Below are 22,652 nucleotides of genomic sequence, written 5' to 3' on the forward strand. Positions count from 1 at the left end.
GTAACAGCACTAATCTGCCCCAATCTTCTAAGGGCAATGTGCCACGTACTAGGCAGGGGCCTTCCTTTACTGCTCACAAACCTCTGGATCGCAAGAAAAAGGTAAACCGTTTAGGTCTTCTGGGGGGTTCCAAGAAGCCATGGTCGGGAAAGTCTAAGTTTGACCAATATGGACCTGCAGGCAAGTCTTTGACTGCATGAAGGGGCGCCCTCAACCGAGTCTGGGATGGGGGGACATCTTCAATTCTTTCAGGAACTGTCCAATCTTCAATTATCCCCAGTCCGGTTAAGGGACTTGTGAGGGGCGGTACACGACTTGCTGTCTCAAGGAGTGATTGTGCCGGTTTTCAGGGGTCTTATTTAAACCTATTCACCGTGCCCAGAAAAGAAGGCAAGGTGCATCCTATTCTGGATCTCTTGGCCCTGAACCGCTTTGTGCGGGTACAGAGAATTTGGATGAAGTCAATCCGCATGGTAGTAGCGTCTCTGCACCAGGGAGATTTCTTAGCCTCCATAGATATCAAGGATGCATATCTACAGATCCCTATCTACACTGGACACCAGCGGTTTCTTCGCTTTGTGGTAGCAGAGGAGCATTATCAATTTGTGGTGTTACCCTTTGGTCTCACCTCCACTCCCAGAGTGTTTACCAAGGTACTAGCATCGGTCTTAGCACTTCTGCGCAGGCGAGGGATTGCGGTACTGGGGTACATGGACAATCTCCTGTTGAGCCTGATTCAGCCTTGTTGGGGGAACTGATGATCACGGTCAGAACTCTGCAGGAGTTCGGTTGGAACATCAATTTCAAGAAATCCGCGCGGACTCCAGTTCTGAAACTGGATTTTCTGGGCTTGACTCTGGATTCAGCCTTGGCAAGGGTTTTTCTGCCCCCAGACAAGCTGCAAAAGTTGCGGGGGGCGATTCAGTTGTTTTTGGACAACAATCTGTCCTCTCTATGAGTTTGCATGTGAGCCTTGGGTTTGATGGTATCAACCTTTGAGGCGGCTCCGTTTGCTCAGTCCCATACAAGGCCTTTGCAAAGCGAGATTCTTGTAAAATGGAACAAGGATCCAAAGTCCTTGGATTCTGTGATTCAGTTGAGCCACAACACAAAATCTATTCTGTTGTGGTGGATTCAGTCTCCAGCACTATGTAAGGGCAAGTCCTTGCTTCCGTTGTTTTGGACAGTGGTAACCACGGACGCCAGCCTGTCAGGCTGGGGCGGGGTGCTGGGGAAGCTCTGTGCCCAGGATACCTGGACGATGGAAGAGTTAAAACTTCCGATAAATGTTTTAGGGCTCAGAGTGATAAAGCTTTGTCTGAGTCATTAGACAACTCATCAGCAAGGTTGTCCAGTTCGGATTCAGACAACACCACGGCTGTGGCTTACATCAATTACCAGGGGGGCACAAAGAGGATCTTGGCGGCCAAGGAAGTGGCTAAGATTCTGGTCTGGGGGGAAAGCTTTGTTCCAGCCCTCTCTGCTGTACACATTCCTGGTGTGGAAAACTGGCAGGTGGATTAAGTCAGGTATATGATCAAGGGGAGTGGTCCCTACACCTGGAGGTGTTCCGCCTCCTGTGTGTCCAGTGGGGGACTCCCGAGGTCGATCTGTCTCAGGGAAGATCTGCTGTCTCAAATCTTCCATTTTGCTTTACAGTCGCTGGCTTTCACTGTTGAAAGTCAGGCTTTGAGAGATAGGGGTCTTTCAGAGTGATTCCTACACTCTTGAAGGCTAGGAAATCAACTTCCAGGAAGATCTACCATCGTACATGGCAATCGTACATTTCATGGTGTGAAATGTGAAGGTGCACCCTCGCTTGTTTTCGATCGCTAGGGTTTTGGCCTTTTTGCAGAAAGGGGTTGAACAGCGGTTGGCTTTGAGTACTATCAAAGGCCGAGTTTCGGCTTTGGCTATATATTTTCAACGCCCGTTAGCCACGCATGTCCTAATCCAGACATTTATCCAGGCAGTGTGCCCTATGGCTCCTCCGTGGCGATCCCCGTTACCTCAGTGGGATCTAAATCTGGTGTTATCTTTTCTTCAAAAGCCTCCTTTTGAAAAAAATTGGGAGATATCGCTACTTTTTTTGTCTCAGAAGGTTTCCTTCTTGGTGGCGATCACTTCTGCCTGCAGGGTATCTGAATTGGTGGCGTTGTCTTGCCGCTCACCTTATCTGGTGGTACACGGGGATAAGGTGGTACTTCAACCTAATCAGTCGTTCCTTCCTAAGGTGGTTTCTGATTTTCATCTGAATGAAGACATTGTGTTGCCTTCACTTTGCCCTAAACCTCAGCATCCTAAGGAGTATGCCTTGCATTCTTTGGATGTGGTTCGGGCGATCAGGGTTTATTTAGAGACCACTGAATCCTTTAGAAAATCAGACGCTCTTTTTGTCCTTACTGATGGACCTTGTAAGGGATTGGCTGTGTCTGCTGCGACCATTTCCAGATGGATTAGGCAGACGGTGGTACAGGCCTATTCACTGAGGGGTCAGGTTCCTCCTTTCCCAGTGATGGCTCATTCTATGAGAGCGCTGAGTTCCTCTTGGGCTTTTCGTCATCAGGCGTTGGTGCTACAGGTTTACAAGGCAGCAACTTAGTCGTCTGTGCATACATTCACAAAATTCTAAATGGTAGATGTGTTGGCATCCACGGATGCTTCTTTTGGGTTTTGCAGATTGCAGTTTAAAAGAGAACTCTGTTTAGTTTCTCTTTGAGAGTTCAATTTTTTTCTGGGTAAGCTCCAGTTGTTCCTGGTTGAGCTCCCTGTTACCTGGTTGGCTAAGTTTAGCCATTGGGGACTTACGTTTTGTTTCTGCATTGTTTCTCACCCCTCATGATTATACTGCTTTGGGACATCCCTATGAGTTATGAAGATAAGGAGCTGCGTCTGTCGATGAACGATAGAGAAAACTGGATTTTTGTAAGAACTTACCGTAAAATCCTTTTCTCTGAAGATTATTGACAGACGCAGCACCCGCCCCTCTACTTCTGAGGTACAGGGTTTTTTGTCTTCTAAACACTGCTGGCAACTAAACTGTTTGATGATAGCAGAGTCTGAGGGGTTATGCCTGCAGGGACAGCCCACATAGGCGTGGTTACATTTTTTTACTGTGAAAAAAGAGAAATAAATAATCTGCGCTAACTCAAATAAGTGAAGCAGCTAACACACTCAACTGACATGTGTTGAAATATACAATATATAGAATAATGTGCAGCGCTAAAAAATACTCAACAAAGAAATACAATGATTATAGTGAACAATGTGACTGAAATATCATAAACGTCCCAAGTGCAAAAACGTAAAAATCAATTCCAGGGTGATGTGCGTGATCCACGTAGGACAACAGATCCCAACACCAAGAGGAAAGACATATGATTACGCTCACCATAACAAATGGACCCAACTTGTCTTATGACAAAAGGGTCAGATAGGCTCATAAGATATCCTGAGGGTCTTCAAACTGCAGTAGAGGATGTCCTTGTTTGCAGTCAAAGGGGCCAGATGTAGTAAATCTCCTCTCGGAACAAATGGACCCAACTTGTCATATGACAAAAGGGTCAGATAGGCTCATAAGATATCCTGAGGGTCTTCAAACTGCAGTAGAGGATGTTCACATTTGCATTCAAAGGGCCAGATGTAGTAAACCTCCTCTCTCCCCAGATTACATGGAAAGGATAATCCCAGACAAAGCAAACATAGTGTAATTCCACTTAAAATAAATTTATTAAAAGTAAAAAAATACACTTACAAACATCCAGGAATATTAAGCAGTAAATGAATCCAGCAGTCTTTGGCATAGTCCTGGCCGCATGAGGCAAAAAGCTGACGCGTTTCATCAAAAATGATTTTATCAAAGGTAAATGCCAACTGGAATAATGAGCCAACATTTATATATAGAGTAATCAATCAAGTAGATTCATATCCCACCAGAAATGAACTGCCAGGCACCACTATACCGGTGTTCTGTGAAAAAACCCTACCCGTGAAAATCCCCTACCCTTGTCACTTCCTGTGCACATACGTCATGAAACAGCTGAGCCGCTTCCCACTGCGCATGCTCACAGCTTCGGATTGTAGGGAATTTTCACGGGGTAGTGTTTTGTAACGTTACACCGCATCAGTTGTTGCCGCGCATACATGAAATCATCGCCGCTCCAACATGAAATCATCTCCGCTCCAACCTGTCACACTTCCCTGATCTTGGCTCCAAAATATAAAAGCGGCGGCGGGTGTATGAAAATATAAATCACGGAGCCGAGATCATGTGGGACGTCGCACCTGCTGATGAATGACGCACGCCCACAGGGAAATCTCAGAGTTGGAGCGGAGATGATTGAATGTATGTGCGGCAACAGCTGATGCGGTGTAACGTTACAAAACACTACCCCATGAAATTTCCCTACCCTCCGCAGCTGTGAGCATGCGCAGTGGGAAGCTGCTCAGCTGTTGAATGATGTATGTGCACAGGAAGTGACGAGGGTAGGGAATTTTCACAGGGTAGTGTTTTTTAACGTTACACTGGCCAAGATGGTGTTGACATGAGGTCCAAGCCTCATTCTCGCATAAAGGAAGTGACCCGACATCACTTCCGGCACAAACAGGAAGTTAGGTAGCGATCGTGTCACTTCCAGGAGGCAAACCAATATGTAATAAACAGAGCGGGGCCAACAATGCGAATAAGGAAACTGTGAAGTAGGCTTTATATATGGGGCAGTAAATCAACATCACTGTTGATGAAACAAGTGATAACTAACATTAAAATTAACTAGATTATCCTTATCAATAACCATAATGGGAATCAGTATAGAAAAAAACACTAGAAACTACACATGACTCACATAAGCCATCTAGTGGACAATAAATAAAACTGCAGTGCGCAGCTTCAAAGATAGAAGCAAATAACAACCATATAAAAATGACATAAAAAAAAAGAATAGATAAATTCTGACCTAGGCATACAGCGGTACTGAAAATGAAAAACCAGAAGTATGGGAAGGTGTTGATAGATAGGGAAGTTTTTTGGTACATTTCTTGTTGCTTTACTTACTAAACGTGAGAGCATTTTTATCCTTTATCTTTTTATAAAAAAAATATTACTACACTTTGAGCAGCCCCCCGATAGCAAATCATTTTCACTTTCAGTACAATTGCTTGCTAAGCTATTGCTAGACTTGCCAGGCTTCACAAGTTTGTTGCACAATTGCAGCAGGGCCGCATTGCATGACTCCAGATCAACTTTCTTTGCAAACATTCTGCAAGTTTGCTGCAAGTTCTGGTTCAGTAATGTTGTGCAATAGTAATCCCACCACAGGGGTCACTGTGACTGAATTTTCATGCTTTAGACTTGCAGAGCTCTTGCTGTAGACTCACCATTGCAACTTTGCTCTTGTTAGAGACTTTCCACGTAAATTTGCTACAATGCAGAAAAGTGTCAACTGGAACTTGTGCTTCAAGTGCTCGGCAAGTGTACAACTTGCCAGTGAAAATGTGCAGCAAGTAATAGACATACAATTCAACTCCCTTTGATTTTTGACACTGTATTTTTACATTCACTGATCAACCAGGAGCAACTCCCTACCCAGATAGCAAGGATAACCAACACAAATGTGTGGCAGTGTTGAATTGCACGTCTATTAACTTGCTGAACATTTTCACTGGCAAGTTGTACACTTGCAGAGAACTTGAAGCACAAGTTCTAGTTGACACTTTTCCAGTTTGTAGCAAAGTCTCTAACATCTGGGTATCCACCCTCTGTATATCTCTATTGGAAACTGTCAGAAGGACACATTGAGTAATGCCAGTGTTACACTATCTTCATGTAACTGCATCTCCTAATTTTTTGTACAATGCCTCTCTCCTCTTTCTTATCATTTTATATCCATTAAAGTATTCTTAAGAAATTTACATCCATTCATATCTCCAATGAACACATTGATATTCTGTGTTTTATCCATGTGTATGTGAGTGCAATAATTACTTTGTTTTTTTTTAATTGATTTTCCAATAACTACTATGCTTGGACAGTACCAATGTCTGCTCTCATGCACATTCCTGGATCAAGATGGGGCTCAGGTAAGGGGTTAGGGGGAAGTTTTTGAGTGTGCAGTCGATATAGCAACTTGTAGGGGTCACGTGGGAGTGACAGGAGAGTGGCAATAGACCGACTATGTGCAGTGTGGAGGGGAGGGGGGGGGGGGGGTTTAAAGTTAGATCACCTTTTCATTTTTTATGAAAAGGTGCATTTAGTTATATTTGGATGTACTGTATCTTCATTATTGGACAATTTGAAAAGACATAAAGACAGAAAAAGAAAATACAGAAAATGTTGAATTTTCCCAATAATCCAAGGTATTGAAAAATGATTCTAACTAATGCAATGTGTACATAGTTTAACTGAAATTGGTTTACCTAAAATATTTTTTTATTGTATTTATAGAGATGTCAGATCATGGATCCAATGGCTGCTCTGCCAATACTGATCTTAAAAATAAATTGAAGGAGACTGGTTTGGATCCTGAGTACTGGCTTTCCATCATAGAAGAATGTCTGGGCATACGAAATATTCAATCATTAAACTATACTCAGCCTGAAGAATGCTCTGTGATAGAGAAAAAGATTCGCCATCCCTGGGAAAAGAGGGCATTACATAAATTGTTTAATATACCTGACAGCAGTGTAAATATTGCTGAAGTGCAAGAAAAGAGAAACCAATCCATAAAGGAGAAAAATAAACAAGCACATAATCTAATAGCAGAGTTAAAAAAAATGACATCTGAAGGGAAAAGTCGAAATGATGGCTTTGTTAAAGAGCGTGAAAAAGAAATGTGGACAATTCTGGGGGTTCCTTCTGAATACTCTGCACTCCCTGAGAACTCATTGTTGGATCTTATAAATTACTTTGAAAAGCAGATTAACCTCAGAGAGGATTCTTATTCAAAAAAAGAAAACTTAATCGATGAAGAAGTCCTCCAACATTCATCTGGAGGCCTAGCACTGGAGGGAATTTTCCAAACCAAAAATGCAGAAGATATGTTTAAGAAACGTGAATCACTTCTGTGTATCCCAGAGGGCTTCAAACTTGTTGGACCAGAACAAAGTCCTGTTTTTGAGCAAAAAGAATTTACCTCTCAGAAAGCAGAATCAGATTTTCGTAAAACAGTTGAGAAAATCGGGTTAAGTTTAGGTAGTTCGATTACTGTAGGTTTCATGGGATTTGGTCTAAAAAGTAGCTTTAACTATAACAATTCTGTAGAGTCTGAGCACACAAGCAAGAAGTCAGTTCAGCATGGCTACATTTGCACCACCAGATATAATTACATTCCTTTAGCATCATGTTACTTCAGAAAGGATCAACTGAGACTTTCTCCCTCTGCTCTAAATGCATTACAAGAGATAGAAAAGTTATTAAGAATTGATTCAAAATCACCCATATTGTCAACAAAATGCTCAGAGTTTTTCCAGAGGTTTGGCTCACATGTTACTCTTGGACCAATACATTTTGGTGGGATATTCTGGTGGAAGGCATCCATGGAAGGAGTAGAGAGCAGCAAGATGGAAGAAGCAAAAAAGATGACATCTGAATCACTGAATATGTATGTGGGTGTCAGTTATGCTGGATCTGGAGGAGATATTGACTGGGCAAAATCCAATACACAGGGATCTGTGCATATTTCAAAAACATCCAGCCTTCACAAAGATGTTCAATTGTCAGTGACTAAAACTGGAGGCCCATCAGAGGCGGATTCTCTCCCACAGTGGAAATCTGGTTTAATAACTAGTAACAAAACCTGGAGTGTCATAGATCGTGGATTTCAGCTGATACCAGTATGGAAGATTATTGTGGACAATCACAAGGAGGAGTTTACAGATAGTTTAAAACTTGCTTCCTGTTTGATTGACAATTACAGATCAGAGACCGGTCTCATCACAGAAATAATGATTGGAGAAAAAGTATTAAATGCTTTAGAAAAAACAAATTTATTCTTGCAGGGTGTGGAGGTCTGGGATGTGAGTAATGCAGAAAAACACTTACAGGAGTTAAATGACTTTAAAGTAGAACTCTGTAAAACATCAGGAAGTTACAGTGCTTGGAAAAGTATTTGTCTGTCAGATAAAAACCTGCAAGCATTTTTAGTAAGTATTGTTGACAAATACAAAAGCTATTCTACAGAAGACACAAATCTTATAAAAACTTTATTGAAATCTTTAGTGGAGCCCCACATTTATTTCATTGAAAACTTTTCTAATGCTTCAAGTATTATGAGATGGATATATGACTCAGACAAGGATGAGCTTGGCAGAATTATCGTGTCTGATTTTGAAGAGCTTCTTGGTATTTTAGAGAGTTCTCTGGATTACATTCTGCAAGTTACTGTCAATATAAACTCATCCATTGATGATCAACATCAAGCAAAGATTAAAGCTACACTGAACATTAGTCTTTCATTGTATTCCTTTCTAAGCTTCCTAGGGAAAAACAATCAATCGGACACAGAATTGCTGTTCCTCTATATTGCCAACAACTCTGGGTACTGTATTCAAAACTACAACTTTAAAAATCTTTTAGGATGCAAAGAAATAGAGTTTCTAAAGCATCAGATGCAAGAAACCTATAAGAAGTACACAAGCATCAAAAGTGAGTGCACTGATCGGGCTCAAGCTTTTGTCCTGTACACAGGCCTGACATCTGTAGGTAAATACCAAGAAATGTCTCTAGAACTGAAAACAGAACGTCTACATTTTATGAAGAAACACATGGCAGGAGTTATTTCCCCTGATGTTGATAAAATAATTAAACAGTATTCAGAACATTGCGAATGGTACAAAATAGAAGAAGATCTCCGAGCATTTAGCTATGGGGAATCGACAAACATAGAACTGGAAAAAAATAAGATTGCCACTGAGCTGAATAGTATATGCAAGGAAGAAAAAACATCTACTAAAAATGATATAACAACTGATTACAGCAGCATAGACAAAGACTTTTATTTGCTGCTGAAGAGACTGGACCTTGAAAAGTATTACCCACAAAAAATGAAGAATGCAGATTTTCATAAGATTTGTCAGCCTTCTTTGGTTGAAGAACAGATATCTGAAGAAAAACAGCTTCCCCTCCATTTCCTGCAGAAATTACTTATGTTGGACTATCGTGCAAGATATGTGCAGTGTGAATTCACTTGTGGACCTGTCCATGCAAAGGTGAGTAACATTCAAGAAAAAGAACACATGGACACAACCGATCTTTTAGAACAATTTCTAAATGTTGATGAAAATGAAGATTTCGAGCAGCAAAATTCAAACAGTGAACAGCCTGTTCACCCAATGGATGTCCAAATGTCAATTTTCCATTGTGCTAATGATTTCATGAGACAGTATCTTTGCACAAAACTTTCATTTTGTCAGTTTGCTCTTCCACTTTTGGTAACTCTTCCCAGTACAAGTACTATAGAGTGCCCACTTTGGGCTTTTCAGGAAGTTAAAAAGAAGTGGAAGAATAAAATTGGTGAATCATATGACAAGTTCATTAAGGAAACAAAGGTTCCCATCATATCCTTCCTTCGCCTTGGTCCATCTTCTACCTCTAAATCACAGTTATTGAACTGGTTGATTAGTAAACAGAGGCATGATATCTTCTATCATAGACATTGCAGAGGAAGCACACAAAAAGCTATACTGATGAATGGAGTGACAGAGGTTGCCTGGTATTGTCCAAGTGGAAAAGAGGATGACACATTTGATGACTGCATTGCATTCACCAATCTACATGGTGATGCCAGAGAACATGACCAGCAACTGAAATTCTTAGAAGAAATTTCCTCAGTCATTGTCATTCTATTCACTGAATTGGATACAAAAGGGAAAGAATTGTTACAGTGGCTATTAAAATCCTCAAAATCACTAATTTGCCTGCGTGCAGACAAAGAGAAGTGTCCTCCAACTAAGGGAATAAAAGTACAAATCGGTATAAAAAAACGAAATGAAGCAGAATTGTTACAACAAATATCAAAAACAATACAATCTTTGCTCGCTGTATCAAAGGAAAGATATTCACTTGATCAATGTGCCAGTATTGCCATGAAACATGGATTTCTGGTGGATGAAAACAAAGAACAGTGCAAACAGGGAAAGGAACAAGCAGAGGTTTTACTGTCATTGTTAAAAGAGAAAAAATTATCAGCTATGAAAGAAGCATTTTTGCCTCTACAAGGAGATCTCTGGAATAAATGGTGCAAGAAAGACAAAGAATTGACTAGACTGAGGCAAACAAGTAACATGAGTATTGAGCAACAGCGGAGTAACATTGAGTCTGAAAAGCAGGCAATAAGGAATACACAACTTCAAAGGGCATTTCCCCTCAATGACTTCATGAGATCTTTCCTACAGATTCTTTTTTCAGATAGTCAAGATTTAAAAATGTACTTTCTACGGTGGTTTAGCATGTATTTAGATGACCTATCTTCAAAAACTCTTTCAGTGCTCTACCAGGAATACCACAGTAAATGGTCAAGAATAAAGGAGGAAAAGGAACTAAAAGATAAAAATAAACAGAATATAGAAACAATGGAGAGAGGATTAGATAAATTATCAGTTGAAATTGAAGTCTCAACGTTTGGCCTTGAACACATTCTAAGAGAAATTGGACAGATATATGAAGCTTTAGAAACATTTCCAGGAAATGATAATAGTTTTTTCAAATTGCCAAAAGTTGCTGCCAATCTCATGGTCTCGGGGTATCCAATTGAGCTGATGGATGGTGATGCTGCACACGTACCATTGAGATGGATTGGAGCCATTCTGGATGAGCTGATTAAAATATTAGGAGACAAAAAGCTGTATGTTCTCTCTGTATTAGGTATACAAAGTACTGGAAAATCCACTTTACTCAATGCTATGTTTGGTCTTCAGTTTGCGGTGAGCGCTGGCAGGTGTACTAGAGGTGCATTTATGCAGCTTTTAGAGGTTGACAAAGAACTCAGTCAGGAAATGAACTTTGACTATGTGCTTGTCATAGATACAGAAGGACTTAAAGCTGTTGAACTCTCCAAAAAAACAACACTTAATCATGACAATGAACTGGCTACTTTTGTAATTGGCCTGGGTAACCTGACATTGATCAACATCTTTGGGGAAAATCCCTCTGAAATGCAAGACATCCTACAGATTGCTGTTCAGGCATTTTTAAGGATGAAGAAAGTCAATCTACAACCCAGTTGTGTGTTTGTTCATCAAAATGTTGGAGAAATAACAGCCAAAGAGAAAAACATGGAGGGAAGGAGACGGCTTCAGGAAAAACTAGATGAAATGACATTGTGTGCTGCACAGCAGGAGCAGTGTGATGTCACATGTTTTAATGATGTCATAAGATTTGATGTAAACACACATATCCATTACTTTGCCCACCTCTGGGAAGGTGACCCCCCCATGGCTCCCCCAAATCCGAGTTATAGCCAAAACGTTCAAATGCTAAGACAGGTCATACTTGAATCAGGAAAACAGGAAAGCCAACACAATATTTTAAACCTCTCTACATTCAAAAGGCGAATAGATGATTTGTGGAATGCATTGCTTAATGAGAATTTTGTGTTCAGCTTCAAAAATTCACTTGAAATTTCTGCATATAACAAACTGGAAGTAAAATACAGTCAGTGGACATGGAAACTAAGGGAACACATGTTGACCCTTCAAAGAAAAATCAGCAACCAGATTTACAAGGATGAAATAAAGCAGGTTAATAAGATGTTTTTAGATAAGCAGTTTGAAGAAATATACAGCACTGTCCTAGGAGAGCTTAAGGCATTTTTTGATGGTGAAAAGGACAGAGATATATTAGTTCAATGGATAGTAAATACTGAAAAAAGAGTGTCTGAAGTCAGAGATGACCTGATAGAAGAGATACATAAAAAAACTAAAGAGCTCATTAGATCAAAGAACAACAGTAAAACTATAAACCAACTGAGTGAGAAATATGAAGATGAAATGTTAGCCGAGAGCAAGAAATTAGCCCTGTCTTTGCAGGGAAAAAATGTCACTGAAGAGCAATTGAATGAAAAATTCAACACCATGTGGAATTCTCTGATCACTAAAGTAACTGAAGAAACATTTACTCCCGATCAGCCACAAATCAACAGCGATTTAGAAAATGTGTTTCTTGAACGCTTCAAAAATGAACCCAATATAGCTGATACAATTAAGGATTCTTGTCAATGGACTGACTTACTACAAGAGTTCTCTAAATATATGTCAAGCAAACGAAAATATTTATTTTTGAAGGAAAAGCTTTCAGATGATGATCAGAAAGCAATTAATCGTACAATACAGATTCTAACCAAGAGAGTGGATGAATACATAGATTCAAAGCAGCAGGAAAAACTTGATTATCAGAATATTTACTTCCATGAAGTTCTGAATATGATAACATCTGAAATAAGCATCATGTTAGATAAATTTAAATTCAGAAAGGAGTTTACATTGTACACATCACTGTTTTTCTGTCAGAAAGCAGCTTGCAGATTTCACAGGATTTCTGAAGCTTTTAGAAAAGCTAATGACCCCATTTTCTACCTGGGAGGTAAGAGAAATGAACTATGGCAAAGTTTTAAACTCTCCTGTGAGGGAAAGAAAGAAATTGCAACATTGGCAAATTTCCTGTGTAACAAGTTGGAAGAGGCCATCCGGCAAGGTGTCTGTGAGAAATCTGCAATAGACTTAGCTGGGGAGGTAAAGAGTAACCATCAAGCCTTGAATGGTGCCAGATCAAAACTAGAATTCTGTCTGCTCAAGTCGCTTGCAGAGAAGGAAAATTTTCAGCATTATAGAAATTATATTGATGATCCAAAATCTGCAGTCAGTAACTTTATCAAGGAGTGTGTTGATCTGTATTGTAAAGACAAGGATATGCCAGTACTTTTAATCATTTTCCTGGATGGATTTAGAAACACTATATTAAAGGCCATCAACATATCAACTACAAAAATCAATGACAAAAAGGGTTATATCAGTGAATGGCTGGATACTTTCTGCTCTGAGCTTGGAAGTGATATCAAGCTGTCAAGTCATGATCTCAAGAGTGTGAAATATCAGAATATAACTGACATAGATTTTCTAAAGGAGGCAATGACACAGGCTTTAGAAACTGTGGTGAAACAGCTCAAAGACTTATATTCTAAATATGATCATAATGATCTTGTGAAAAGGATTCATCAAATCCTTCTTCAACAGTTTTCTGGGTGTTGGGCAGAGTGTCCATTCTGTAGTGCTGTATGTACAAATACTATTTCTGGGCATAGTGGAGACCACAGTGTTCAATACCATCGTCCTCAAGCCATAGTTGGTACTCATTGGTACAAGGAAAATAACTTTTCTATAGAGATCTGCTCCAGTCTTGTATCCAGTGATATACATTATGTGATGAGTGATGAGAGGAGTGTTCCCTTCAAAACATACAGAGATGGTGGAGCTCCTTACAATACCTGGTCTATTACTCCAGACAACTCGTCATTATCTTATTGGAAATGGGTGACTTCTTTCTTTCGACACGACTTTGAAAACCATTACAACTTAAAATTCACAGGCCGAGGGACAATTCCACCTCAGTGGGCTCATATAACAAAACAGGAGGCAATTGAGGAACTTAAAAAACATATGTAAACTTCTACAGTAAAATGATTCGGACACATTGGATGGACATTTCTGAGAACCTAAAGACATACTTTATATTTAACCTCTTGGAAAGTTTAAAGGCAACCTAGATTGATGATTTTTTCTTAGATGAATAGTACATATGCAGAAAGTTGGATACAGTCATGATTTTTGGTCTGAAGATGACTGAAGATCTGTCAAAAGCAGCATATCTATTAGTGTACAGAATGACACCTGCAGAAGATGTCTTTGGCTCACTACTCCTCACATACTCTGCACAGTGAAAAAAGTCCTGAATAAAGATATTTGCCACCAGAAACAATTCTGCAGATTTATACCTGGAAATCATCCTAATAATTAGGAAGAACATTTGATTAAGCTGTAGTTTAGGTATGTGTATTTGTGTATAGTTACATCGGTCCAATGTAAATATGTGTGTGCCATACCTGGCTGATCCCTGAAGAAGCTGGAAATCTTTGTAATAACCATCACTAATACAGTGATTCCCGCTAGCTTCTGGGTCCTGTGGTGAACTGCTGCACTGCTGCTTAGTGAACACAGGAGGTCACTCGATCGGCACAGGCTCACTCAGAGAACACTTCATTTTCTCAATTAATTCAAAGTGTTCTATGATTGGAAGAGGTGGAGATTGGGATATCACACCCCACTTCTCCATCTCATCCAGTCAGTCCAAGCTTGCAAGCAAGGTATTTATGCAAAAATATTCATACCTAAACTTCAGCTTTAACCGCTTGCCGACCGCCGCACGACTATTTACTGCGGCAGTCAGCCCCTCACAGGCACAGTATGAAGTACTACGTCGCTAGCCTGTGAGGGTCTCGGGAGCGAGTGCGCGCCGCCGGAGGCACGCTCCCGCGCGGTCACCGACCCCCCCGCGCGTGTGACAGGCAGACCCGATCGTCCGTCGGTCACTCACGATCGTCGGTGCAGAGGGAGAAAGGCAGGCGGCTAATGTAAACAAGCCGCCTGTCATTCTCCCCTGTGTAAGAATGGAGATCATACGGTTCTACTATGTAGGACCGTTGATCACTGTTCATACACCTCAAGCCACAGCCAATCACAGTTAGAATCACGCCCCTAGGGACACACATAACCCCTTCCTCTCAAAAAAAGTTAGCCCCTTCACTGCCAGTGTAATTTTACAGTAACAGTGCATATGTATAGCACTGATTACTGTAGAAATGTCACTGGTAACCCCAAAAGTGTCAAAAATGTCAGTCAAGGGTCCGATCTGTCCACTGCAATGTTGCAGTACTGCAAAAAAAAATCGCAGATCGCCGCCATTACGCGTTAAAAAAAACAACAAAAATGACAAAAATCTTTCCCTTTGCTAGTAAACGCGATAACGTTTGCGCAAACCAATCAAAATACGCTTTTTGCAATTTTTTTTACCAAACATATGTAGCATAGAACAAATTGGCTGAAAATGTTAAAAATTTTAGATTTTTAAATTTTTTTGGGGGAATTTCATATAAAAAATGTGAAAAATACTGTTATTTTTATCTATTTTTATCTTTTTTTGTTTATAGCGCAAAAAGTAAAAATCACACAGGTGATCAAATACCACCAAAAGAAAGCTCTGTTTGTGGGGAAAAAAAGGACATCAAATTCGTTTAGGTGCAGCTTCGCACGACCGCGCAATTGTCCATTAAAGTCACACAGTGCTGAATCGCAAAGAACCCCCTGGTCGGAATGGGGGTAAAATCTTCCGGGGCTTAAGTGGTTAAGTAATCTAAGAAAAAAATAAGTGTGTGGATCTACATGCTTATGCTTCTTTTTTCTTCTTTTTAAAGTGATCTGTAGTTAAAAAAAAAAAAAACATACTCAAAAATATATACCATATAATCATATGTCTGTTATCTATAGCTTTAAGTAATTTATAGAAAAAAAATCTGTGTGGACCTATATACTTATTTTTTCTTTGTTTAATTGATCTGTATTAACATGCACAAAAATATATATCAAATAATCATATGTCCGTTATTTTGTCTTTATTTTTAAAACCTTTATTCTGCAGTCTTTCCACTTTAAGGCTTTTTTTTATAAATGAAAATATAAAGGCTGTTTCAAACTTGCCTCAGAAAATGCTAACTTCCTGGCTGACTTTGGCTTTATAGGAAACCTTAATTGAAAGAAATACAGAAGCTGCTACTGCTGACCTCCTTCTGAAAACGCTAGTTGCCTGGTTGTCTCTGGCTTCAATACTTTGAGACCCTGGAGTAGATTTACCAAAGGCAAATAGACTGTTCACTTTGCAAGGAAATTGGCATTTTGTGAAAGATTTTACCTTAGCTTAGAGATTAGGTAAATATCTGCTGACTCCTATCGTCCAGTTGTGTGTTTTTTTTTTCCTTGCACACGATTGGGTATTCTTTACAAAGAGAATTTCTTTACATTTACTAAGCTAAGCGGAAATTTCCTTGCAAAGTAACATTTATGTTTAGTAAATCAACCCCAAAGATCTTTAACAAGCAAACGGATCAGGAAAGTCAGACTGAAGTCTTAGGTTGGGTTGACATATATGCAAATTGGATGCGGGTTTCCCACATCTTTTTGATTAAATCTTTTATTGATTTTTCCAACATACACATATAATCTCACACAAAAAAAGAACAGAAAAAGCAAAATACATATAACATAAATTCCCCCATAACCCCCATTCATAAACATACCGTGAAGTGAAATAAGGCAAAACACTATATATTGCAATCATCCTTAATAGTGAAAAATATAAAAAAATTAAAAAGAGTGGAGAAAAAAAAAAAAAGTGATGAAGGGGAAAGTACAACCCACCCACCTTTCCCTTGTCATTTAATCACTGTGTAAACATATCATAAAACAAAACACATCATATCCAGTGTTTTTCAGAGAGGGTCTAAATGCGGGGGGGGGGGGGGGGGGAATGGACATCAAGTATCAAAAAAAAAAAAAAACTCAAATGCACAAAAAAAAAAATGAATCTGTCACAAAAATCCATAATAAATCAATACATATTAAACTACTTCATAAAATATGTGAAGTTCTAGAATATAATATATCTGTTACGCTCAGCGCTCCGGGCCCCCTGCTGGCCTCGGAGCGCTCACAGCGTGTGTCTCCAGGCGGTGCTCCTGCGTCTCGGGATGTGCATCCCCGCTCTCTAGGGCGCACACGCACCGGAACTCTTAGATCTAAAGGACCAGTGCACAGGTGATTGGTGCCTGGTCCAAACTGGTTATTAAGGGTTAAGGTTTGTGAAAGGCAGTGCTGACTTAATTAGGCTTCACCTGTGCACTACCCATAAATACCTTCTCCTCACACAGCTTCCTGCCGGATCTTTGTGCCTTGTGCCTTGTGAAAGCGTTCCCTTCTGTGTTTGTTTGCTTTGCCTGTTGCCGAATCCTTGCTACCGACATCTCGCCTTTGAACCTCTGCCGCCTGCCCTGACCTCTGCTACGTCCGACTACGCTCTTGCCTACTCCCTGTGTACCACGCCATATCAGCTACCAGAGAGATCGAGTTGTTACTAGGGGGCACGACCTGGTAGTTACCGCCGCAGCAAATCCATCCCGCCTTGCGGCGGGCTCTGGTGAAGACCAGTAACTGCTTAGAACCAGTCCTCTAGTATAACCCGCGCCATCGCCTCTCTGGTCCAGAGGATCCACTACCAGTCCTGCCGGTTCGTGACAGTAAGATCCGGCCATGGATCCCGCTGATGTTCCATTGCCAAGCCTAGCGGACCTCACCACCGTTGTGGCCCAGCAAGGTCAACAGTTGGCCCAGCTGACCGCTATGTTTCAGCAGCTCCTGCCAACTCAGCAACAGCCAGCTCCTCCGTCAGCATCTGCTGCACCTCCCACACCAGCAGTTGCCACCAGGTCCAGAATCCGCTTGTCTCTGCCGGACAAGTACGACGGAGATCCTAAATTGTGCCGAGGGTTCCTGTCTCAGTGCTCTCTTCACCTCGAGCTACTGTCTGACCAGTTTCCGTCTGAGCGAGCCAAAGTAGCCTTCATCCTCAGTCTGCTTTCCGGGAGGGCCCTGGCCTGGGCTACACCATTTTGGGACCGCGCTGATCCAGTCACCGCATCTGTCCAGAATTTTTGTCAGGAGTTTCGTAACGTATTCGAGGAACCTGCCCGAGTTACCTCCGCAGAGACTGCTTTGCTAAACTTGTCCCAAGGAACTTCTACCATGGGTGATTATGCCATCCAGTTCCGTACCCTTGCCTCCGAGCTGAACTGGAACAATGAAGCTCTTTGTGCCACTTTTAAGAAGGGACTCAATAGTGACATTAAGGACGTCCTTGCTGCACGTGACCTGCCTACTACACTGAGTAACCTCATCTTGCTGGCCACCAGGATCGATAAACGTTTCTCTGAGAGACAAGAGGAACTCCATCTTGAAAAGGAAAGAGCTCGTCCTAAACGCTACCCTCGTCTGGCCCCTGTGTTCCAGCGTCCACCTCAACCTGTCTCTGGGTCTTCCACTGTGGAGGCCATGCAGGTGGACCGGTCTCGCCTGACCCCGCAAGAACGAAGCCGTCGTAGAGACGAGAACCTGTGTTTATACTGCGCTAGTACCGAGCACTTCCTTAACCACCTTAGCGGTAATCCCGAGCGTGACTCGGGGTTGATTTTTCATTGCAGGATCGGTAACCCCGAGTCACGCTCGGGGTGGATTGCAGAGAGCGCAGCGGAGCTTCTCTTACCTTATCCTGGCGATCCAGCAATGATCTCTCATTGCTGCGACCGCCAGCCGAGAGTCCCGCCGCTCCTCCGTCCCTCCGTTGGTACGATCACTTCCTAGTTCCGTTCCCTGCAGCAGCAATGCTGCATGGGAGCGGAACTAGGGAGGGAAATTCAAAAAAAAAACGTTGCACAAAACACACTTTATATTATATTATATATATATATATATGCATATATATATATATATGCATATATGCATATATATATGCATATATATATATATATATATGCATATATATATATATATATATATATATATATATATATATATATATATATATATATATATATATATACACACCGGTATATATATATATATATATATGCGTATATATATATATATGCATATATATATATATATATATATATATATATATACACCGGTATATATATATATATATATATATATATATATATATGCGTATATATATATATATATATATATATGTATATATATATATATATATATATATGCATATATATATATATATATATATATATATATATAATATGCACACACACACACATATATATATATATATATATATATATATATATATATATATATATATATATATAAAATTATATTATTGATTCAATTATAATTCATGCGTTATATATTATATATATATATATATATATATATATATATGTGTGTGTATATATATATATATATATATATATACACACACACACATATATATATATATAATATATAATGCATGAATTATAATCTAATCAATAATATAATTTTATTATATATATTATATATTAAATAATAAAATAATATTATTGATTCGATTATAATTCATGCGTTTGTGTTTCAAATTTATCACATCTGGGATGTCTACTAGAGTCTTGTTTTGGTCAGGTTTAAGTCAGTAATTACTAAGAATTGTAGGCCTATAATACATAACGCCAAATTTCCATGAAAAGAATTGTACCGCTTTTGGTATGTAATTCCAGACATAATCATACCGCCAGGGAGGTTAAGGACTGTCCTCTTCGTCCCCAACGTTCGGGAAACGCTCGCACCTAGTAAATGTGTGAGAGGCATTACTAGGTGTGGATTCTTCCTCTCCACGTCTCATCATACCCGTGCAGTTGTTCCTGTCATCCAAGTCCTTCTTTTCTGCTGCAGCCTTCTTGGACTCCGGCTCAGCCGGCAACTTCATTCACGCCTCCTTGGTCGACAAGTACAGAATTCCTATAATTCGTCTTCCCAAGCCGATCCTCATTTCTACGGTCAACGGGGAGAGACTCTCTGCTACGGTACAATACCGCACCCAGCCTCTGCGGATGGACATTGGGGTGTTTCACACAGAGACTCTGGAATTTTTTGTTCTTCCCTTTTGCTCTTCCGAACTCCTGCTGGGTCTACCGTGGTTGCAACGCCATTGTCCTGTCCTGAATTGGTCCACCGGTGAGATTTTACGTTGGGGTTCCTCCTGCTCTGACCGGTGTCTCAAGCCTGCTCCTATCAAACGGGACCCACTAATTCCTCCGCCACCAGGTCTCCCCAAGCCTTACCACCGTTTTGCGGATGTCTTCTGTAAAAAGCAAGCTGAGACTCTTCCTCCTCACAGGCCTTATGATTGTCCTATTGACCTGTTACCTGGCTCTACTCCACCTCGAGGCAGAATTTATCCTCTCTCACCTCCAGAGACTCAGGCCATGTCAGACTATGTATGTGAGAACTTACAGAGAGGGTTTATTCTAGGTTATTAGGAAGTCTTCTTCCCCTGCTGGAGCCGGTTTTTTCTTTGTGTCTAAAAAGGATGGTTCGCTTCGCCCCTGCATTGACTATAGAGGACTCAATAAAATTACCATTAGAAACCGTTACCCACTGCCTCTAATCTCTGAGTTGTTTGACCGTCTCCGAGGAGCCAAGATTTTCACCAAGCTGGATCTCCGCGGGGCCTACAACCTGATCCGCATTCGAAAGGGAGACGAGTGGAAGACCGCTTTTAACACCAGGGACGGTCATTTTGAATACTTAGTGATGCCCTTTGGGCTCTGTAACGCTCCTGCAGTCTTCCAGGAGTTCGTGAATGACATCTTCCGGGACCTTCTTTACACTTGTGTAGTAGTATACCTGGATGACATCCTTATTTTTTCCTCTAATTTGGAGCAACACCGAGTCCATGTCCAACAAGTTCTCACCCGTCTCAGGAGTAATCGCCTCTATGCCAAGATTGAGAAGTGTCTGTTTGAGCGTTCCTCCTTGCCCTTCCTGGGGTATATCATCTCTGCCCAAGGACTTCAAATGGATCCTGCCAAGCTCTCAGCGGTTCTGGACTGGCCACGCCCCTCTGGCCTCCGAGCCATACAGAGGTTCCTGGGTTTCGCCAACTACTACAGACAATTTATTCCTCATTATTCCACCCTGGTGGCCCCCATCGTGGCCTTGACTAGAAAAGGTGCAAATCCCAAAACCTGGCCTCCTCACGCTGAAGAGGCCTTCCAGTCCCTGAAAGCCGCCTTTGCTTCTGCACCTGTTCTGTCCCGGCCAGATTCTTCCAAGCCATTCTATCTGGAAGTGGATGCATCCTCAGTGGGAGCCGGAGCTGTGCTAACTCAGAGGTCATCCAGAGGCAAGACCATAACTTGTGGCTTCTTCTCTAAAACCTTTTCCTCCGCCGAGAAGAATTACTCTATTGGGGACAGAGAACTGCTGGCAATTAAATTAGCCTTGGAGGAATGGAGACATCTTCTCGAGGGTGCTCCTCACCCTGTGATCATCTTTACGGACCACAAGAACCTAGCCTACCTCCAGTCAGCTCAAAGACTAAATCCCCGCCAAGCCCGTTGGTCCATCTTCTTCGCCCGCTTCAATTTCCAGATTCATTTCTGCCCAGCTGCTAAGAACATCAGGGCAGATGCCCTTTCTCGCTCTTCAGATGTGGTGGGTGACATACCCACTCCTCAACACATTATCCCCCCAGAATGTCTCATCTCGGTTGCTCCTGTGGACCTGCGTCTTCTTCCCCCTGGCAAGACCTACGTTCCTCCTCGTCAGCGGTTACAGATTCTCAAGTGGGGCCACGCTTCCCTTTTTGCCGGTCATCCTGGAATTAAAAAATCTCTTCAATTAATTTCCCAAAGATATTGGTGGCCCACTCTGGAGAGGGACGTCACAGAATTCGTCCAGTCCTGTGTGATCTGCGCTCGTGACAAAACTCCTCGTCAGAAACCTGCGGGTCTTCTTCTGCCTCTTCCTGTTCCTGAGACCCCTTGGTCGCACATCGCCATGGACTTTATCACTGATCTTCCCTCCTCCCATGGTATGACGGTCATCTGGGTCGTGGTGGACCGATTTTCGAAGATGGCTCACTTTGTGTCCCTGCCTGGTCTCCCGTCCGCGCCTCAGTTGGCCAAACAGTTTTTTCTACACATCTTCCGCCTCCACGGCCTTCCCAGACACATCGTCTCGGACCGTGGGGTGCAGTTTGTTTCCAGATTTTGGAGGGCTCTCTGTGGTCAGCTCGGAGTCAAGTTGGACTTTTCTTCCTCGTATCACCCTCAGTCCAATGGCCAAGTGGAACGGGTGAACCAGATTCTGGGAGATTATTTACGCCATTTTGTGTCCTCCCGTCAAGATGATTGGTCGGATTTACTCCCTTGGGCAGAGTTTTCTTACAATTTCAAGCAATCTTCTGCCTCCAATAAATCCCCATTTTTTGTGGTCTATGGTCGTCATCCTCTGCCACCTCTGCCTCGGACCTCTGCTCCCTCTTCTGTACCAGCTGTAGAGGACCTCCTTCAGGACTTCTCTTCTATTTGGCGAGAGACCCACTCAGCCCTCCTCAAGGCCTCGGCCCGTATGAAGTTCCAGGCCGATAAAAGTCGCAGAGCTCCTCCGGAATTCAGTCCCGGTGACAAAGTGTGGCTCTCCTCGAAATTCATCAGATTTAAGGTCCCAAGTTACAAGTTGGGCCCTCGTTACTTGGGTCCCTTTAAAATCAAGAGAGAGGATTTGAGCTGGAGGGGGGGGGGGATTTTAGCAGGGGGGTATTTATCCTGGGAGGAGAGGGAATTTATGCTTAAGGGATTAGAATGCAGTGTGCTCAATGCTACATATTCTGGGAAAGAGGGGGATGAGGGGGATGAGGGGGATGCAGTTAAGCCGCATTAACCAGGTGTCCTACCAGCTCCATCTTCCACCCTCCCTCCGAATCCATAACTCTTTCCATGTCTCCCTTCTCAAACCTGCTATCTTTAACCGCTTCTCTCCTAAACTTCTTTCTCCCACCCCTG

At 41.6% G+C, this 22,652-nt stretch overlaps 1 protein-coding gene across 1 annotated transcript; it reads left to right on the forward strand.

Annotated features, from left to right (window-relative positions):
- The first annotated feature begins 6,414 nt into the window (after positions 1-6,414).
- Positions 6,415-14,380, forward strand: LOC309561924 (interferon-induced very large GTPase 1-like). Its single transcript, XM_082265996.1, has one exon. The coding sequence runs from the start codon at positions 6,445-6,447 to the stop codon at positions 13,651-13,653; it is 7,209 nt and encodes a 2,402-aa protein (XP_082122122.1). The 5' UTR covers positions 6,415-6,444; the 3' UTR covers positions 13,654-14,380.
- Positions 14,381-22,652: the final 8,272 nt, after the last annotated feature.

The sequence above is a fragment of the Pelophylax lessonae genome (assembly GCF_965119305.1).
Source record: "Pelophylax lessonae genome assembly, chromosome: 8".
Classification (NCBI taxonomy): Eukaryota; Metazoa; Chordata; class Amphibia; order Anura; family Ranidae; genus Pelophylax; species Pelophylax lessonae.